Below are 18,162 nucleotides of genomic sequence, written 5' to 3' on the forward strand. Positions count from 1 at the left end.
ATTCATTATTATCAGGTTGTCCTAAAAGTTCCCTAAAAAGCCTTCAGTTAATTCAAAATGCTGCAGCTAGAGTACTGACGGGGACTAGAAGGAGAGAGCATATCTCACCCATATTGGCCTCTCTTCATTGGCTTCCTGTTAATTCTAGAATAGAATTTAAAATTCTTCTTCTTACTTATAAGGTTTTGAATAATCAGGTCCCATCTTATCTTAGGGACCTCGTAGTACCATATCACCCCAATAGAGTGCTTCGCTCTCAGACTGCAGGCTTACTTGTAGTTCCTAGGGTTTGTAAGAGTAGAATGGGAGGCAGAGCCTTCAGCTTTCAGGCTCCTCTCCTGTGGAACCAGCTCCCAATTCAGATCAGGGAGACAGACACCCTCTCTACTTTTAAGATTAGGCTTAAAACTTTCCTTTTTGCTAAAGCTTATAGTTAGGGCTGGATCAGGTGACCCTGAACCATCCCTTAGTTATGCTGCTATAGACGTAGACTGCTGGGGGGTTCCCATGATGCACTGTTTCTTTCTCTTTTTGCTCTGTATGCACCACTCTGCATTTAATCATTAGTGATCGATCTCTGCTCCCCTCCACAGCATGTCTTTTTCCTGGTTCTCTCCCTCAGCCCCAACCAGTCCCAGCAGAAGACTGCCCCTCCCTGAGCCTGGTTCTGCTGGAGGTTTCTTCCTGTTAAAAGGGAGTTTTTCCTTCCCACTGTAGCCAAGTGCTTGCTCACAGGGGGTCGTTTTGACCGTTGGGGTTTTCCATAATTATTATATGGCCTTGCCTTACAATATAAAGCGCCTTGGGGCAACTGTTTGTTGTGATTTGGCGCTATATAAAAAAAATTGATTGATTGATTGATTGAGGTCAGAGCGTTCTGGAGCATTGCTGCATTTATCTTTCCCTCAAACCTGACTAGTCTCCTACTTCCTGCTGCTGAAAAACATTCCCACAGCATGATGCTGTCACTACCATGCTTCACTTTAGCGATGGTATTGGCTAAATGATGAGCATTCCTCCAAACACGACACCTGGCATTCACATCAAAGAGTTCAATCTTTGTCTCATCAGACCAGAGAATTTGGTTTCTCATGGTCTGAGAGTCTTTCAGGTGACTTTTGGCAAAGTCTTGAAATGCTGGGGCTCTGACAGAGTGACCATTGGGTTCTTGGTCAACTCCCCTGAATACACTGGGACAGGAAGCCAGTGAAGGGATGCCAAAATGGGTGTAATGTGGTCGAACGTGTGATCTGCATGGTTATTGTGGCTTATTTTACACCAGATGCCCTTCCTGATGCAACCCTACTCATTTATCAGGGTTTGAACCGCCACTCAGAATGCACACGTTTGTGCACTCAATGTGGATGACATTTGACAAAATTTACAGTGTACACCCTTTGTGGTTCTAACCTCCTCATTTTCCTGGGCTTTAGACTGAAACTCAGAATGCACTGGCTGTGGCTGTACACCCCATGTGGCTGAGGTGACACACTCTCACTTAGGAGCATGCATAATATTGTACAGTGTGCAGATAATTAACATCTTCCAGTGATCTTCACAATGTTGTTTATTGACTAGAATTTCACTGTAAAACGTTGATGACCTGACATTCTGTCAAAATTAAAACATAATTTCTTCTCTTGATTTGGACACTGTATCTGTGTGAGCTTATTTCCTGAAAGGTTATAGTGGTTTAGCTCAGAGCAAACATGTTATTATTACTTGTTCTTATGTTGAGGAGTCATCCTTTCTGTCTCTGTCTCTGTCCTCTCCCATGGGTATGTGGATGTGCATAAATGATGACATTTGCTGGCTGCCCAGTATCATTCCACCCCCACTCCATTACTTCTCTGTTACTGCATTATTTAAGGTGTTCCTAGCTAAAGACGTGCTGCGTTACATGAGGAAATTGTATGTGACTATGGAAAGATGATGTATAGGAGTAGTGGCTGAAGAAATGTGGGTGTAACACTCTCATGCATGTCATTCTGTATATTATGCATACACATTCTTTTTGTTGGTGAGTGTTTTTCAAGATGTCACCAGTTGTATGGACCTGGTGTCACCTCCAGCTGCTGAAAATTAATAAACTTGTATTGGCGTTGAGAATGCTGGAATGTCAGTATTTTGTATAAGAAGCCACGTGAAAACGTGCACCAATATAAAGACGGGTGAATAAGCAGCTTCTTGCATCTTCTACCTTCCAAACCCACATCGCCCTAAACCTAGTGTGTGTTGTCTGCTGTCATTCTGAGTGTATGATGCTGATGTGTTTTCTTCTCACATTTCTCTTCTTCTCAGGCAGAAAAAATGGTGAGAATGACAAAAACTATGACACTTTGGATCTGCCCAAGCGCACAGAGCCTTCAAAAGGTAGGCCTCTTGATGCCCTTCTAGATGTTCATCCTTTGAAGTTCTAAAGGCTGTATCTTATTGATGGGCAGAGGGTGATGTCAGTGAATTTGGGATGGTATTTGCAAAGGTGTTGAGTTATTCATTAGGCATTGTTGTAATTCTACACATAATGTCAACCAATCAGCATGGCACCTCTCCTTCCTTTCAATGTGGAATGCACCAGGCATGATAGTATCAAGGAAGGAGATACAAATGAAGGGATTTTTGGTAAGTTAAAGGATTAGTTCCACCTGGTCAGAGTGCACCAGTGGACACCAAATCTCCCTGAGGTGAAGCAATCAACAAGGTGAAGTTTGTATTTTTCCATGAGTGTTTACATTTTCTTCTGATAGTTGTTTTCAGTTCTGTTTTGCTGTGCATGTTATGGCACGTTATTGGTCCATCACAAGCAAGATTGCTTCACTTTCCATCCACACATCACAGGCTAGTTTGTGTGTACCTGTATGCGAGAGAGATAGAGAGAGAGAGCAAGTGAGAGGGTGAGATGTCTCTCTCAAAAATGTCCTTTTTCCCTCTCTACTGTGGCCATAGTACACCATGACTGGCAACAATATATGCAGGAAAGCAGGGTAATGTGTGTGTGTGTATATATATATATATATATATATATACATATTCTATTTCTACCTCATTTTCTTATTGTATTGTATTGTTACAAGTATTATTATTATTGCTTATTCTTGCACACGCTGTTTGATGCGCATTTTCCTCTACTTGCACCCATCTTGTGTGTTTTTTAAGAGCTGACGTAACGTGAATTTCTCCACTGTGAGATCAATAAAGTCTTATATGTTGTGAACCCTCTTATATAAGACAAATCTGAGTATTTTACATTTTTTAAATAAATAAATACACTGCACTGGACTTTAGACCAAGGCACAAGCACTTTCTTGTTATGGACAGTATGAATGTACCAGCTTTATGCCTAACCAACACACCCTCATGGGCACAAGTGATATTGTAATCTAGAGGATGAGGGTGCTGGGTGTGACGTCAGGTGTAAACTAGCAATCACTGCGCACTGCTCCACTTTGCACCAGTTGGGAGAACGTCTTAAAGAAAAGTGAAGTTAGAAGTGATGTTTGGATGTCATCCTGCAGAGGGAAACTAATTCTGCAGTTTGGTGATTACATATTCACATTGCAGTTGAGCCATTTGAGAAACAGACTGTTTTGTAATTTTGTTGTATTTGGTAATTTGTTTCAGCTGTTGGCACATTATCAGATTATCGACTGTGATCTGTTAAAAAAAAGGTTCAATAGTATCCTGCAGCACTGAGCTCAGAGACCAAAAAGCAAACAAATCTGTTTTTATGAACTTAGGTCTGTGGAGTTTTACAGCTTAAGGTCATTCATTGGTTTGTGCTGTTACAGTTTGTTGCATTGTACTTTACGTTGTACAATTTGTGATTATAGTGCTGACTGCCTCTTAGGCTACAGTGCAGCATGTGAATCCGCACTTTGACCTTCGATTCATTTTGATGTAGCAAAAAGTCACCGCTACAGAAAGCTGAAAATATTTTGCACATGGTTATTAATTGTAATATTGGCGTGAAATATTTCAGTGGAAATATTTCAGTGGAAATATTTCAGAGGTCTTGGTCAGCACTCTGACTGTATGATTTTGAGAAAATAATGCCTGTACAGAAAATATCCATCTGGGCTGTTAAAAATTAATGTATGCAGGACTTTTTAAACTATGCACTGTGAAAATTATCAGGGTGATTCACCTTAAAAACTTAAGTTAAATCGCTACCTTAAAAACAAAATTAAACTCAACTTCAAGCAAATGTATATATTCAGCTGTTTGTGCCTCAGCAGACAAACTACCTGGGTCGAGATGAGGTGTGTGTGAGTGCATCCATCTCTTTGGTGATGATGCCTCTGAAACTTGCATAGTCTTCATCACTTCATCTTGTGATGTTTACACATCAACACCTCCCTCATTGTTTGAGGGGCAGGCACTCAGAGTCAGTACCACTTTATTTTTAAAAACTAGCCACTAATTAAATTTGGTCGCAGTTAACTGTCATGTTTTCCAAGTTAAGCTGTGTCTGTGTTTGTTTTCTGTTATGCCTAATTCAGTAGGAAGCAGATGAGCTTGTGGGATGATAATAAGTGTTTTGTCTTTGTTGACATAGCTGACCTGTTGTGGTGAGATCATGTTGCATAATTTGGAAACAATACCCTTTAGAATTTTGAATCCTAAGTAAACAGTTATTGGACCTAAATGTCGCGTTCAGTTGGCATGTGTGGATGGCTCTGTGTTGTAGAAAACACTGCATTTCCTGTGTACAGACAGATAAATCAGAGCTGACGTTTATTAGCTCGTGACCCAGAGCAAGTAATAACAGTGAGGCGCATGGATAATAGGCTTAATCGCCACTGCAAAACCCAGGTCGACCTTTAAAGCACATTTGTCGCTTTTTGTCTTTCGAAAACATCAGAGGTGAACCTGCTGGACCGTAAAAGTCATCCTTGTTTGTTTGTCTAATGCAAATGTGCGCTTGTATGGGTTCAGGCATGTATTCCACTTACGGCTGCACATCTCCTTGTCAGCACTGGAAAGTGTGCAGAGAGACAGAGAAATAGAGCAGCTCTGAATTGGTAGCGATGGCTCGGGGAGATACAGGAGATTATATGTGTATCCCAATTCTGATCTAGTCCTGATCTGATGTCAGACAGAGAGAGGTCACTGTGGGGAGCAGCCGAGACCTGGCAGTGGGCAGTGATTACATTTTTTTTTTTTTTTTTTTGCTTTTGTGTGTGTGTGTGTGTGTGTGTGTGTGTGTGTGTGTGTGTGTGTGTGTGTGTGTGTGTGTGTGTGTGTGTGTGTGTGTGTGTGTGTGTGTGTGCGCGTGAGTGAATGAGAACATGAAAACATGGTATTTAGGCCTGATATGTGTTTCTGATGCTTGTGATTATATTTTTGCAAGTGTCTTCAGTACGGCAGTGTCTCAATTTGTATGAATTCATAGCAGATTTTTTTTTTTTTTTTTTTTTAAGATGAATGTTGACATTCAGAAAGTGCAGGTGGTTTGAGAGGGGCCTTAAGAAAAGCCACTTACCTAAAATGGGGGACAAACCTTCAGCAAACATAGTGTGGGTCTGAGGCGTAGTAATCTTTCTGCAATTTACAGTGTCATTCTCCTTCCCTTTTTGAAAGAATTATGCAGCTTTACACATCTACATCACAGTTTTTTCACATTTTTGAGGAGGTGATGATCTAGTGGTAAAGCGTTGGGCTTGAGACCAACGGATCCTTGGTTTAAATCCCAGCCTGACCAGAAAATCATTAAGGGCCCTTGGGCAAGGTTCTTAATCCTCTAGTTGCTCCCAGTGTGTAGTGAGTACCTTGTATGGCAGCACCCTCACATTGGGGTGAATGTGAGGCATTATTATAAAGCACTTTGAGCATCTGATGCAGATGGAAAAGCGCTATATAAATGCAATCCATTTACCATTTATCTACCAAGGGGTGACGCAGTGACAGTGACGCAGTTCAGGGGCACGGTGACCTTAATGGCTTCCCAAATGGCTTCGCAGGACAGCAATAACATTGTCCTCAATGATCACACGAATGACCCTTGGGGCAATTCTATGGTAACGGAATTACAATCACAGCAAATTTTAATGGTGAGCTAAACCTTGGCCTGACTTTGCTGTCATTGTAATTCTGTTACCATAGAATCCAGTGGACTCTGGATAAGATATAACATGTCCCACTCACTGTTCAGAGAATGCATCAAGTGTCACAAAGTCATTTTCACATTTTTATAATCTACAAAGACCTTTGTTTATATAGCACAGCGGTGCAAGTGCCCATTCTCCATGAAATGAGGAATTGCATCAGGGGAAGACATGCAGCATAAAACCTTTGGCAACTCAACATGTGGAGCCATGTCAGATGTAGTGTGGTAAGTCTAAGCAAAAAGGGAAAAGCCGAAAGAAATTACTTACTCACTGGTGAGCAAAAACAGCTAAATGTAGGATTTTATGCAAATGTTTTGGTTTTATTCATTCTATTATACATTTTATTTGTTACATTTTTATTCGGTCATGTCCAAGGTTTTGCAAGTATAGTTTGGCAGCACTTCAAAGAAGTATTTAATTTAAATAAAATACAGCTGAAATAATGTAATATTCTTTTTTTTTGTAAATATGTCTTACAGTATATAAATCAAATCAAATAAATTTTATTTATATTGCGCCAAATCACAACAAACAGTTGCCCCAAGGCGCTTTATATTGTAAGGCAAAGCCATACAATAATTACGGAAAAACCCCAACGGTCAAAACGACCCCCTGTGAGCAAGCACTTGGCAACAGTGGGAAGGAAAAACTCCCTTTTAACAGGAAGAAACCTCCAGCAGAACCAGGCTCAGGGAGGGGCAGTCTTCTGCTGGGACTGGTTGGGGCTGAGGGAGAGAACCAGGAAAAAGACATGCTGTGGAGGGGAGCAGAGATCGATCACTAATGATTAAATGCAGAGTGGTGCATACAGAGCAAAAAGAGAAAGAAACAGTGCATCATGGGAACCCCCCAGCAGTCTACGTCTATAGCAGCATAACTAAGGGATGGTTCAGGGTCACCCGATCCAGCCCTAACTATAAGCTTTAGCAAAAAGGAAAGTTTTAAGCCTAATCTTAAAAGTAGAGAGGGTGTCTGTCTCCCTGATCCGAATTGGGAGCTGGTTCCACAGGAGAGGAGCCTGAAAGCTGAAGGCTCTGCCTCCCATTCTACTCTTACAAACCCTAGGAACTACAAGTAAGCCTGCAGTCTGAGAGCGAAGCGCTCTATTGGGGTGATATGGTACTATGAGGTCCCTAAGATAAGATGGGACCTGACTATTCAAAACCTTATAAGTAAGAAGAAGAATTTTAAATTCTATTCTAGAATTAACAGGAAGCCAATGAAGAGAGGCCAATATGGGTGAGATATGCTCTCTCCTTCTAGTCCCCGTCAGTACTCTAGCTGCAGCATTTTGAATTAACTGAAGGCTTTTCAGGGAACTTTTAGGACAACCTGATAATAATGAATTACAATAGTCCAGCCTAGAGGAAATAAATGCATGAATTAGTTTTTCAGCATCACTCTGAAACAAGACCTTTCTAATTTTAGAGATATTGCGTAAATGCAAAAAAGCAGTCTTACATATTTGTTTAATATGCGCTTTGAATGACATATCCTGATCAAAAATGACTCCAAGATTTCTCACAGTATTACTAGAGGTCAGGGTAATGCCATCCAGAGTAAGGATCTGGTTAGATGCCATGTTTCTAAGATTTGTGGGGCCAAGTACAATAACTTCAGTTTTATCTGAGTTTAAAAGCAGGAAATTAGAGGTCATCCATGTCCTTATGTCTGTAATACAATCCTGCAGTTTAGCTAATTGGTGTGTGTCATCTGGCTTCATGGATAGATAAAGCTGGGTATCATCTGCGTAACAATGAAAATTTAAGCAATGCCATCTAATAATACTGCCTAAGGGAAGCATGTATAAAGTGAATAAAATTGGTCCTAGCACAGAACCTTGTGGAACTCCATAATTAGCCTTAGTCTGTGAAGAAGATTCCCCATTTACATAAACAAATTGTAATCTATTAGATAAATATGATTCAAACCACCGCAGCGCAGTGCCTTTAATACCTATGGCATGCTCTAATCTCTGTAATAAAATTTTATGGTCAACAGTATCAAAAGCAGCACTGAGGTCTAACAGAACAAGCACAGAGATGAGTCCACTGTCTGAGGCCATAAGAAGATCATTTGTAACCTTCACTAATGCTGTTTCTGTACTATGATGAATTCTAAAACCTGACTGAAACTCTTCAAATAGACCATTCCTCTGCAGATGATCAGTTAGCTGTTTAACAACTACCCTTTCAAGAATTTTTGAGAGAAAAGCAAGGTTGGAGATTGGCCTATAATTAGCTAAGATAGCTGGGTCAAGTGATGGCTTTTTAAGTAATTGTTTAAATACTGCCACCTTAAAAGCCTGTGGTACATAGCCAACTAATAAAGATAGATTGATCATATTTAAGATCGAAGCATTAAATAATGGTAGGGCTTCCTTGAGCAGCCTGGTAGGAATGGGGTCTAATAGACATGTTGATGGTTTGGATGAAGTAACTAATGAAAATAACTCAGACAGAACAATCTGAGAGAAAGAGTCTAACCAAATACCGGCATCACTGAAAGCAGCCAAACATAACGATACGTCTTTGGGATGGTTATGAGTAATTTTTTTCTCTAATAGTTAAAATTTTATTAGCAAAAAAGGTCATGAAATCATTACTAGTTAAAGTTAAAGGAATACTCGGCTCAATAGAGCTCTGACTCTTTGTCAGCCTGGCTACAGTGCTGAAAAGAAACCTGGGGTTGTTCTTATTTTCTTCAAATAGTGATGAGTAGTAAGATGTCCTAGCTTTACGGAGGGCTTTTTGTAGAGCAACAGACTCTTTTTCCAGGCTAAGTGAAGATCTTCTAAATTAGTGAGACGCCATTTCCTCTCCAACTTACGGGTTATCTGCTTTAAGCTGCGAGTTTGTGAGTTATACCACGGAGTCAGGCACTTCTGATTTAAAGCTCTCTTTTTCAGAGGAGCTACAGCATCCAAAGTTGTCTTCAATGAGGATGTAAAACTATTGACGAGATACTCTATCTCACTTACAGAGTTTAGGTAGCTACTCTGCACTGTGTTGGTATATGGCATTAGGGAACATAAAGAAGGAAACATATCCTTAAACCTAGTTACAGCGCTTTCTGAAAGACTTCTAGTGTAATGAAACTTATTCCCCACTGCTGGGTAGTCCATCAGAGTAAATGTAAATGTTATTAAGAAATGATCAGACAGAAGGGAGTTTTCAGGGAATACTGTTAAGTCTTCAATTTCCATACCATAAGTCAGAACAAGATCTAAGATATTATTAAAGTGGTGGGTGGACTCATTTACATTTTGAGCAAAGCCAATTGAGTCTAATAATAGATAGTCAATAAGAGTGTACTTTTCAACTTTCCCTCATGTTCTAATGTTCAGTATTCTTAAGGCCCCGTGACACGAGAGCATGAACGTCACACGAATGGGAAAAACAAACAGAATCCGAGCTGCATTCGTACGGCACAAACATTCATACAGCCATGTACGAATGCCATACGAATATCCAGAACGTGGTTCGAAGCCAGGTTGAATGATTTGCGCACATTTGGAGTGCAACAGCTCCCGAATCCAGGTCGACTGCCCAGAGTGCAGGTCGAATGCGGACACAACACAGCACCTGACACAAAAAATAAAATGGAATAAAATACAAAAGACAAAGAGTAAAAAGAACACTGTTGCGCTGAGCAGTTGATTATCATTGGGTGGAACTTTTGTTCACGTGCACGTGCCCGCCTGGGCTGCTTTGACTGACGGACAATGACTGCATATTAGCAGTCGGCTCACAGCTGCACCAGATATAGAGCATGTAGGAGACGTGCTCCAAAGTTAGTGCGGGGATAAGTACTCACAAACAAGTTTGAAGAGGCAGCCGGTAAGAGACGCTTATTTATTTACTTGACGCTGGTGAGCTGTTACGTGTGGGCTGTGGTAGATTGCGCTAAGACTTTTAGTATTGGTCCAAATGCCTGTGGTTGAGATGCGCACCTTAAACAGCTAATGTGTGCCAGCTGAGATGCCTGGGCATTAAAATATGTGGTGTGGTGTCTCAGTGGCATATGAACTGTTTGTTTGTGTTAAAATAATATTGGTTTGGTGACTGCGTGCATTCTTAGTGGTTTGAGAAGTGCCTTTATTGTTTGCTTTGGATGCATTTATTTGATTAAATAAAGTAAATGTTAAAGGGTAAATAATCTTGGTTATTGGGCATAGTGCAATGTAGTAGTTGTGAAAATTAATTATTAGTTGGACTTTGTAAATTAAGTAATAGTATTTGGTGATCATGTAGCTGATTTTAGACTTTGAATTGTGCTACATGAGTTAATGTGTGCTGTTTGAGATTTTTAATTATGCATAGAAATGAATTACCATTTTGAGATGAATTTATTGTGGTTTATAATTTTCACTATAAATAAGGTGTATGTGTATCTGTGTTTAAGGTTTTTACCTGGCTTTTTGGGAAATGAAGCAAAATATAAACTCCTAATAAAGGAAAGAAAGGAAAGAAACTTAATGCTTCAGCCTGAGTAAATCCATGCAAATCTTCAACTTGTGGGTACACCTATTTTCAAATGTGGGGCACCGCGCAGTCAATGTGCACTTGACAAACACAACCTACCATCTGACGCTCCTGCCTTGCCATTTTAATACACTTTATTTCTACACATTTAGTAAACATATTTAGGGACCAATTTAGATTTGGAGTCACTAGGCGGTGGTGGGTTTACAGGACAGGCTGTGGTGCAGCAGTGTTCCACTGCAGTTTGCCACCTACCGTTCCTGCCTTGCTTTTAATGCAACACTTTATTGTTACTCAGTTAGGGGGTCGCACACACACTAACGGAGATTAATTATAATAACATGGGTGGGTCTGTTATTTAGGGTCAGTGTGGCATGTGCTGTTGGCCCCGGGTAGCTGGGGACATCTGTGGCATTGGTGTGGGGCATGGGCCGCTTATCCTGCTGTGGTCCCGGGGCCCTACTCTGGGACTTGTGGGGCCCAGGGTGCCGCGGTCTGTTGGGGAGGTGGGTGTTGTGGTGGGGTGCTTGTGATGATACTGGGGGGGTGGACTTCTGCTGGGGAGATGGGGGCCGTGGTCTCTGGGGTGGGGGGGGTGCTGTCCCGCTCTGGGGTGGTCTCCCGATCTTAGGCTTTGGTGTGCAGGTTGGGGTCCGAGGGGGCATAGGTGGGTCCTGTTGGCTGTGTTGGGGGACTCTCGAGGGGGGGTCTGTCGCGTGTGGCCTTGCTCGGGGGTTTTGGTCTGTTGGCCAGGTTTCGCCCTCGTCGGCTTGGTGGTCCCTGCCCAAGCTTGGGCATCTGACATGCTGGCTCTTTGGCCCTCATCTGCCCCGCTGCTGTCTCCTCGCTTAGGGGTTCATGGCCCATGTGGCATGGTGTTGGGGCGCGCCCCTGTGGGCCTAGGACCGGTGCCCTGTGCACTTCCCCTTGTGTGCGAGGTTGTTTCCTGTGCCTCCATAGGGGTAGGTGCCAGCGTGGAGGTGTGCGTCGGGGTTCACCCTGAGCTGTTCCAATGGCGGTTCATCGGACTGCTCTGGTGGCCCTGGCGGATGCCCTACCTAGCCCCTGGGCCCTTCTACTGTCTTGGTTCTCCTTGTTTCTCCTGGGTCTCTGCATCCTGGACCCCTTTCCATCAAGGTGCACCTGTGTGGCTCCTGGTATCCCGGAGTGGTCTATGTCATATGGTAAGGTTCAGTACTTTTGTCTTAGCCCAACATAGCAGCCACAGTAGTGATCAGATATTTAGCTGTGATCTGGGTCTCTGTGTTTGGATGGTCAGGTGTTCATAGCCATCACTGCAATTTGGTTTTGGGTGTTCCCAAGGGGATCAATACTCTGGTGTCCTTGATTAGGATATGGATGCTCACTAAATAGACAACAGACTGTTGCTGTCACTGCTTGTTTACTGTATATATTCATTCATTCCATTCATTCATTCATTATTGGTTTATTTGACAGGGACAGTGCATATTAATGAATGTACAATTGTATAGGCAGTATATACATATATACATATATACGAGGTCTGTCAATAAAGTATTGGTCCTTTTTATTTTTTTCAAAAACTATATGGATTTCATTCATATGTTTTTACGTCAGACATGCTTGAACCCTCGTGCGCATGCGTGAGTTTTTCCACGCTGTCGGTGACGTCATTCGCCTGTGAGCGAATGACGGACGGATTGCAGCGTCGGCTCACAGCTGCCGCGACGCTCCGCCACAGGAAAAACACCTCTGTTGGAAGCCTTAAGGACAAGTTGGAACATGTCCAACTGTTAAACAATTTCTCAGATACTCACTCCACTGAAAGCCATCAAAAGCCGCCTGGATTTTACAAATGGTTATCAACACGGAGGTGTTTTTCCTGTGCCGCCGCACCGCGCCGGCTGCGTCCCGACGCGCGGACTCGTCCGCACGTCTTTGATTAAAAAAATGTCCTTTAACAGTGGAATATCCGGATAAAATGCTGAAACCGACTTCTTCTGAAACTTCTCTGTTCTCTCATGACGTCCTGGATCAATAGAGCCTGAAATGTGGAGGTTTTCAGCTTGAAACAGGCTGACGACGGCGCCTGGGAGCGCTGCGCGACGTCCCGCTGCGTGGGAAGTCCTTAAAGCGACAGTATCACCTCAAAATCTCTCATCAGCCGTTAAAATTTTCACCGAAAACCAGCTTAATTTTTCGAACCGTGTCCACTTCGATGTGCCTCACAGGTTTAGAAAAAATTTTGATCAAACAAAGCGCCAGTCTCTCAGCAACTTCTGAGACAAAGGAATTCCGACGAGGGGCTGGACAACTCCTCCCACAAGGAGTGCTCACAGGCGGATGACGTCACCGACAGGCGTGGAAAAACTCACGCATGCGCACGAGGGTTCAAGCATGTCTGACGTAAAAACATATGAATGAAATCCATATAGTTTTTGAAAAAAAGAAAAAGGACCTATACTTTATTGACAGCCCTCGTATAGGGCACACAATTTAACATAAATACGCCGGATTTAGCACAATGCTAGTTTCCATCCGTAGTCCCCAAACATAAAATATAAAACAGAGCATTTAACAAACATAAAAACACATTGATAATTTACAGTATAATACAGTATCATAATTTAATGTAACCCAGAGCCATGTAAAAGAGGAGTTATCTGTTCCAGTCAAGATGGGGGTTAAGATGCTGTTGTCTCAGTATAAGGTGCAGGCCTATGTGCAGGAAAGTGTTGAGGTAGAATTCAGTTGTAGGTGTGTACAGGTACAGTCAGTTTTATTATAAGGTGCCAAATTAAAGTGCTTTGTCGCGATGGTAAAGTGCTAGATACAGGTGCAGTATCTCTTTAAAGTGCTGGTGTGCATATGCTTACCTATATGTATTGTTGTGTGCATGTATATGAAAGTATATTGTTTCTGCATGTTTTTGACTAGTAATGATTACAGGTTTGGTTATCTTTCAGCCATGTTTTAAGCTGTGTCTTGAATAAAGCAAATGTGGGGCTGAACCTGATTGTTGTATAGTATATTTTGAGCAAAGGCAGTTTTTCTAAATTTTATCTCACAATCACCCCTTGCGGAGGATCTGGTGTTAATTTCATTGTTACTTTTCCTTTTAATATAGTTCCTCAGAGGAGGTGGGGCCAAATTGTATAGGGACCTGTACACAACACAACACATTTTAAAGAGCATGAAATTCTCAAGCTTAAAAGTTTATATTTTTCTAAGATTGGGCAGTGATGAAAAATCAGTGTTTTTTTGTACAATTGTTCAATTGGTTTCAGTACGGTTGTTCCTGCGAAGGACCATGTTGTGATGCAGTACTCTATATGTGACAAGATCATGCAGTAATGAAGGGTCTTACCTGTTTGAAATTAGATAGATTGAACTTTACAGTGTTAATTACCTTTTTGATGTGTTTTTTAAATGTAAGATCCGGGTGTAATATAACTCCAAGATGTTTGAATTGGTTCACAAGCTCCAGTTCTTTCCCTTCCAAGAAAACATGGGATCTGGCTAGCTTAGTTGGTCTTTTGGTGAACATCATAAATACAGTTTTTTTGTTGTTCAGCAGAAGACAATTTTTGTGTAGCCATTTATGTATTTTACATAGTGCATTTGTAATAGAGATAGGGTGAGGAGCTCAGTCACTCGGGAGGAGCTAGGAGTCGAGCAGCTGCTCCTTCATGTCGAAAGGAAGAAAGGAGCCAGCTGAGGTGGCTTGGGCATCTTTTCCAGATGCCCCTTGGACGCCTCGCTGGAGAGTTGTTCCGGGCACATCCCATTGGGAGGAGGCCCCGGGAAAGACCCAGGACACGCTGGAGGGACTACGTCTCTCGGCTGGCTTGGGAATGCCTCGGGGTTCCCCCGGAGGAGCTGGGGGAGGTGTGTGTGGATCGGGAGGTCTGGGCGGCTTTGCTTGAGCTGCTGCCCCCCGCGACCCGACTCCGGATAAAGCGGAAGAAAATGGATGGATGGATGGATAGTGCATTTGTGAGGTCTACAGATATTTTGTCACTCTTTCCCTGGGTAAAGATTACTGCATCATCTGCATACATTTGCATATTTAGTTCAGAGCACACATCGAGAAGATCATTTATATACAGAGAGAATAATAGAGGGGCTAATATTGAGCCTTGTGCAAGACCAACATTACTGAGGAGATAAGAGGATGTGGCACCATCCACAACGACATGCTGTTTTCTATTCAAAAGATAGGATTGAAACCATTGAATAGTATCCTCCGAAAAGTTAAAATGTGAAAGTTTAGCTAAGAGAGCTTGATGGTTAACTGTGTCAGATGCTTTCTTTAAGTCTAAAAACACGGCACCTACACAGGAGTTGTTATCTAGTTGATGTTTAATCTTTTCAATAAAAAAGCAATTTGCAGTCTCTGTGCTGTGGTTAGCTCGAAACCCGAATTGAATTTCATGTAGAGTCGTGTGGCTTTTGTTAAGGTGTTCAATTATCTTATTCGCTACCCATTTTTCAGCAACTTTAGATGCTATTGGCAGGATACTAATTGGCCGATAGTTGGCATCCTGTGATTTAAGTTCGGATTTGTGGATAAGTGTCAAATTTCTTTTGTGTAATTGACTGATTAACTAAAGAAATGATGGGTTGCACCAAGACATTGGAGTGGGCCTTTAAGAAGCTGGTGTCAGTGTTGTTGACATCGTTCGCTTTGGAGCTTTTGAGTGCTGCAATAATCTTTGCTGCTGCAGACTGTTATCGTTTGCAACTGAAAAACCGGCTGATCCTCCTTTAGTGGTTGACGCGAAATCGTGGGTGCTTTAAAAAGATTTGAAATTTCATTTATACTATCTATAAAATAATTGCTAAAAGCACTTGCTTCCATCATCGGGTCCCGATTGGGATGTTATTTACAACCAATTCTGGGGTTCTCTTTTCACGTTCTTTATGTTTACCCAATAATTTATTTAGTTTGCCATTTTTTTTTATTTAGTTTGCCACGTCCATTGCCCTTTCTGTTTTCTATGATTGATACAAAATATCTTGCTTTTGCTTTTCTAATAGTTTGTATAGCTTTATTGCACGCGCAAGTGAAATTTTGTCTATCAGTCGTCAGCCCAGATTTTATGAATTGTTTCAGTAGTACATCTTTTAATTTTAGCATGCATCAGCAATTTTGGTCCAGCCAAGGTAGATGGTTTCGCTTTTTACACCTCTTACGCCCCCTTCTGACAAAATTTGACACCACCTCTATAATTTTTGTGAGAAACAGATTGGCGCTAGTGTCAATATCTTTTGCATGTGAGATATCCTCCCAATTTACCATTTTTAAAGTGTTATTCAAGTTTTGAGTTTGGTTTTTAGGTATGGTACTAAGGGGAAAGGCAGCCCTATGGGTATTTAAATATTGCTGTTTAGTGAGCTTTCTAGAAAAAAGAATTGCGTTGTGGTCTGATAAGCCGTTCAGAAAATTAAACATTTTCATGATTCTGTCCTGCTTATTAGTAAATAGCAAGTCTATTTTGGTCTTACAATTTACTGTTATTCTGGTAGGTTTTTCAATTAATTTTTCAAAGGTAAAATAATCCATACGAGGTCTATTAGAAAAGTATCCGACCTTATTATTTTTTTCAAAAACCATATGGATTTGAATCACGTGTGATTACATCAGACATGCTTGAACCCTCGTGGGCATGCGAGAGTTTTTTCACGCCTGTCGGTTACGTCATTTGCCTGTGGGCAGTCTTTGAGTGAGGAGTCGCCCACCCTCTCGTCGATTTTTTCATTGTTTAGGAATGGCTCAGAGACTGCTGCTTTGTTTGATCAAAATTTTTTCAAAACTAAGGCACAACTGAGTGGACACCATTCGATAAATTCAGCTGGTTTTCGGTAAAAATTTTAATGGCTGATGAGAGATTTTGGTCTGGTAGTGTTGCCGTAAGGATGGCCCACGGCGCCTGACGGCGATCTGCGCTTCGAGGCGGCAGCGTCTCGCCGTTTCAAGTTGAAAACTTCCACATTTCAGGCTCTGTTGACCCAGTAAGTTGTCAGAGAACACAGAACTTTCAGAAGAAGTCGGCATGAGGAGTTTATTCGGACATTCCATTGTTAACGGACATTTTGTAATGAAAGAACGTGCGGGCAGAGTCGCATGTCGGGCCGGACCCGACCGCGGGGGGTCGCGACAGGAAAAACACCTCCGTTGGAAACCTTAACGGACAAGTTGGAACATGCCCATGCTGTTAAACAATTTCTCAGTTACTCACTTGTTGAAAGCCATCAAAAGCCGCCTGAATTTTACAAATGGTTTTCAACACGGACGTGTTTTTCCTGTCGCGGCGCACACAGATTCCCCGAGTCGTCACGGAAACGACTCGGCGAATTTGCGCGCACGTCTTTCATTGCAAAATGTCCTTAAACAGTGGAATGTCCGCATAAACTCCTCATGCCGGCCTCTTCTGAATCTTCTCTGTTCTCTCACGACATCCTGGGTCAACAGAGCCTTAAATTAGGATGATTTCAGCTTGAAACAGGCCAACGACGGCGCCTGGAAGCACTGCAGGACGTCCCGCTCCGTGGGAAGTCCTTACAGCGACAGAAACACCCCATAATCTCTCATCAGCCGTTAAACTTTTCACCGAAAACCAGCTGAATTTCTCGAATAGTGTCCACTCGGATATTCCTCACAGGTCCAGAAAAAAGTTTGATAAAGCAACGCACGCCGTCTCGAGCAGCGTGTGAAACAAAGGAATTCAGCCGAGAGGGCGGGACCACATCTCACTCAAGGCCTGCCCACAGGGAAATGACGTCACCGACACGCGTGAAAAAACTCACGCATGCGCACGAGGGTTCAAGCATGATTGGTGTAATCGCATGTCAATCAAATCCATATGTTTTTTTTTTTATAAAACTGCCGGTTAGTTTTATAAGATACCTCGTAATTTGTGTAAGATTTTTACGAGCCTGTTTATCGTCCCAATTCACATTAAAATCCCCTATTATGATAATCTCTTTATTTTGGTTACAAGAGGTCAGCATGTTTTTCAGTTGGTCGTAAAACTCCACTTTAGTTGAGGGGTGGCGACAGAGACAAATTAGCACCAACGACATTTCATTTGATAGAGTAATTTTGACGCCGATAGAATCGAATGCAATGTCGTCAGGCCATTCTAATTTTCTGCATGTCAGTGTGTTTTTAACATACAGCAGAACTCCCCCACCCTTGCCTCTCTCTCTCTGTCCTTCCTGAATACATGGTAGCCCGGCATTGTTATTATGGCTTCTGCTGATGTTTGTTTTAACCAAGATTCAGAGATACCAAAACAATCAATGTTCGATTCATAAAAAATATGTTCAAGGTGTTCCTGTTATTACATACGCTTCTAGCATTCAAATGTCCACATAGTAGTCCTTTAGGTTTGGAGTTGGGTTCCCAAAGTATTTTGGGGTGGTTAAGTGTTTGAAAGATCCTGTATGAGCGGTGTTTTTTTATGGCAGGGTTTGTAGGTTTTACCTTTATTTGGACTTGTGAATGTGCGTCACTGTTGGCCACTGATGGATCTCGCTCGCCTGGTAGAACCTGAGTCGCAAGCTGCGCTGCTGGTGATGGGGGC

At 42.0% G+C, this 18,162-nt stretch overlaps 1 protein-coding gene across 13 annotated transcripts in view; it reads left to right on the forward strand.

Annotated features, from left to right (window-relative positions):
* The window catches only part of arvcfb (ARVCF delta catenin family member b), an 865,966-nt gene that overhangs the window by 758,216 nt on the left and 89,588 nt on the right, over positions 1-18,162 (forward strand). For 12 of the 13 annotated variants that reach the window (XM_034171110.1, XM_034171100.1, XM_034171112.1 and 9 more), the window contains one exon: positions 2,302-2,373. The exons of the other annotated variant lie outside the window; for it this stretch is intronic. In XM_034171110.1, the coding sequence (XP_034027001.1) occupies positions 2,302-2,373 (72 nt within the window). The remainder of the gene's footprint in view (positions 1-2,301; positions 2,374-18,162) is intronic. 13 annotated transcript variants of the gene reach the window in all.

This window comes from Thalassophryne amazonica, chromosome 5, assembly GCF_902500255.1.
Source record: "Thalassophryne amazonica chromosome 5, fThaAma1.1, whole genome shotgun sequence".
NCBI classification, from domain to species: domain Eukaryota; kingdom Metazoa; phylum Chordata; class Actinopteri; order Batrachoidiformes; family Batrachoididae; genus Thalassophryne; species Thalassophryne amazonica.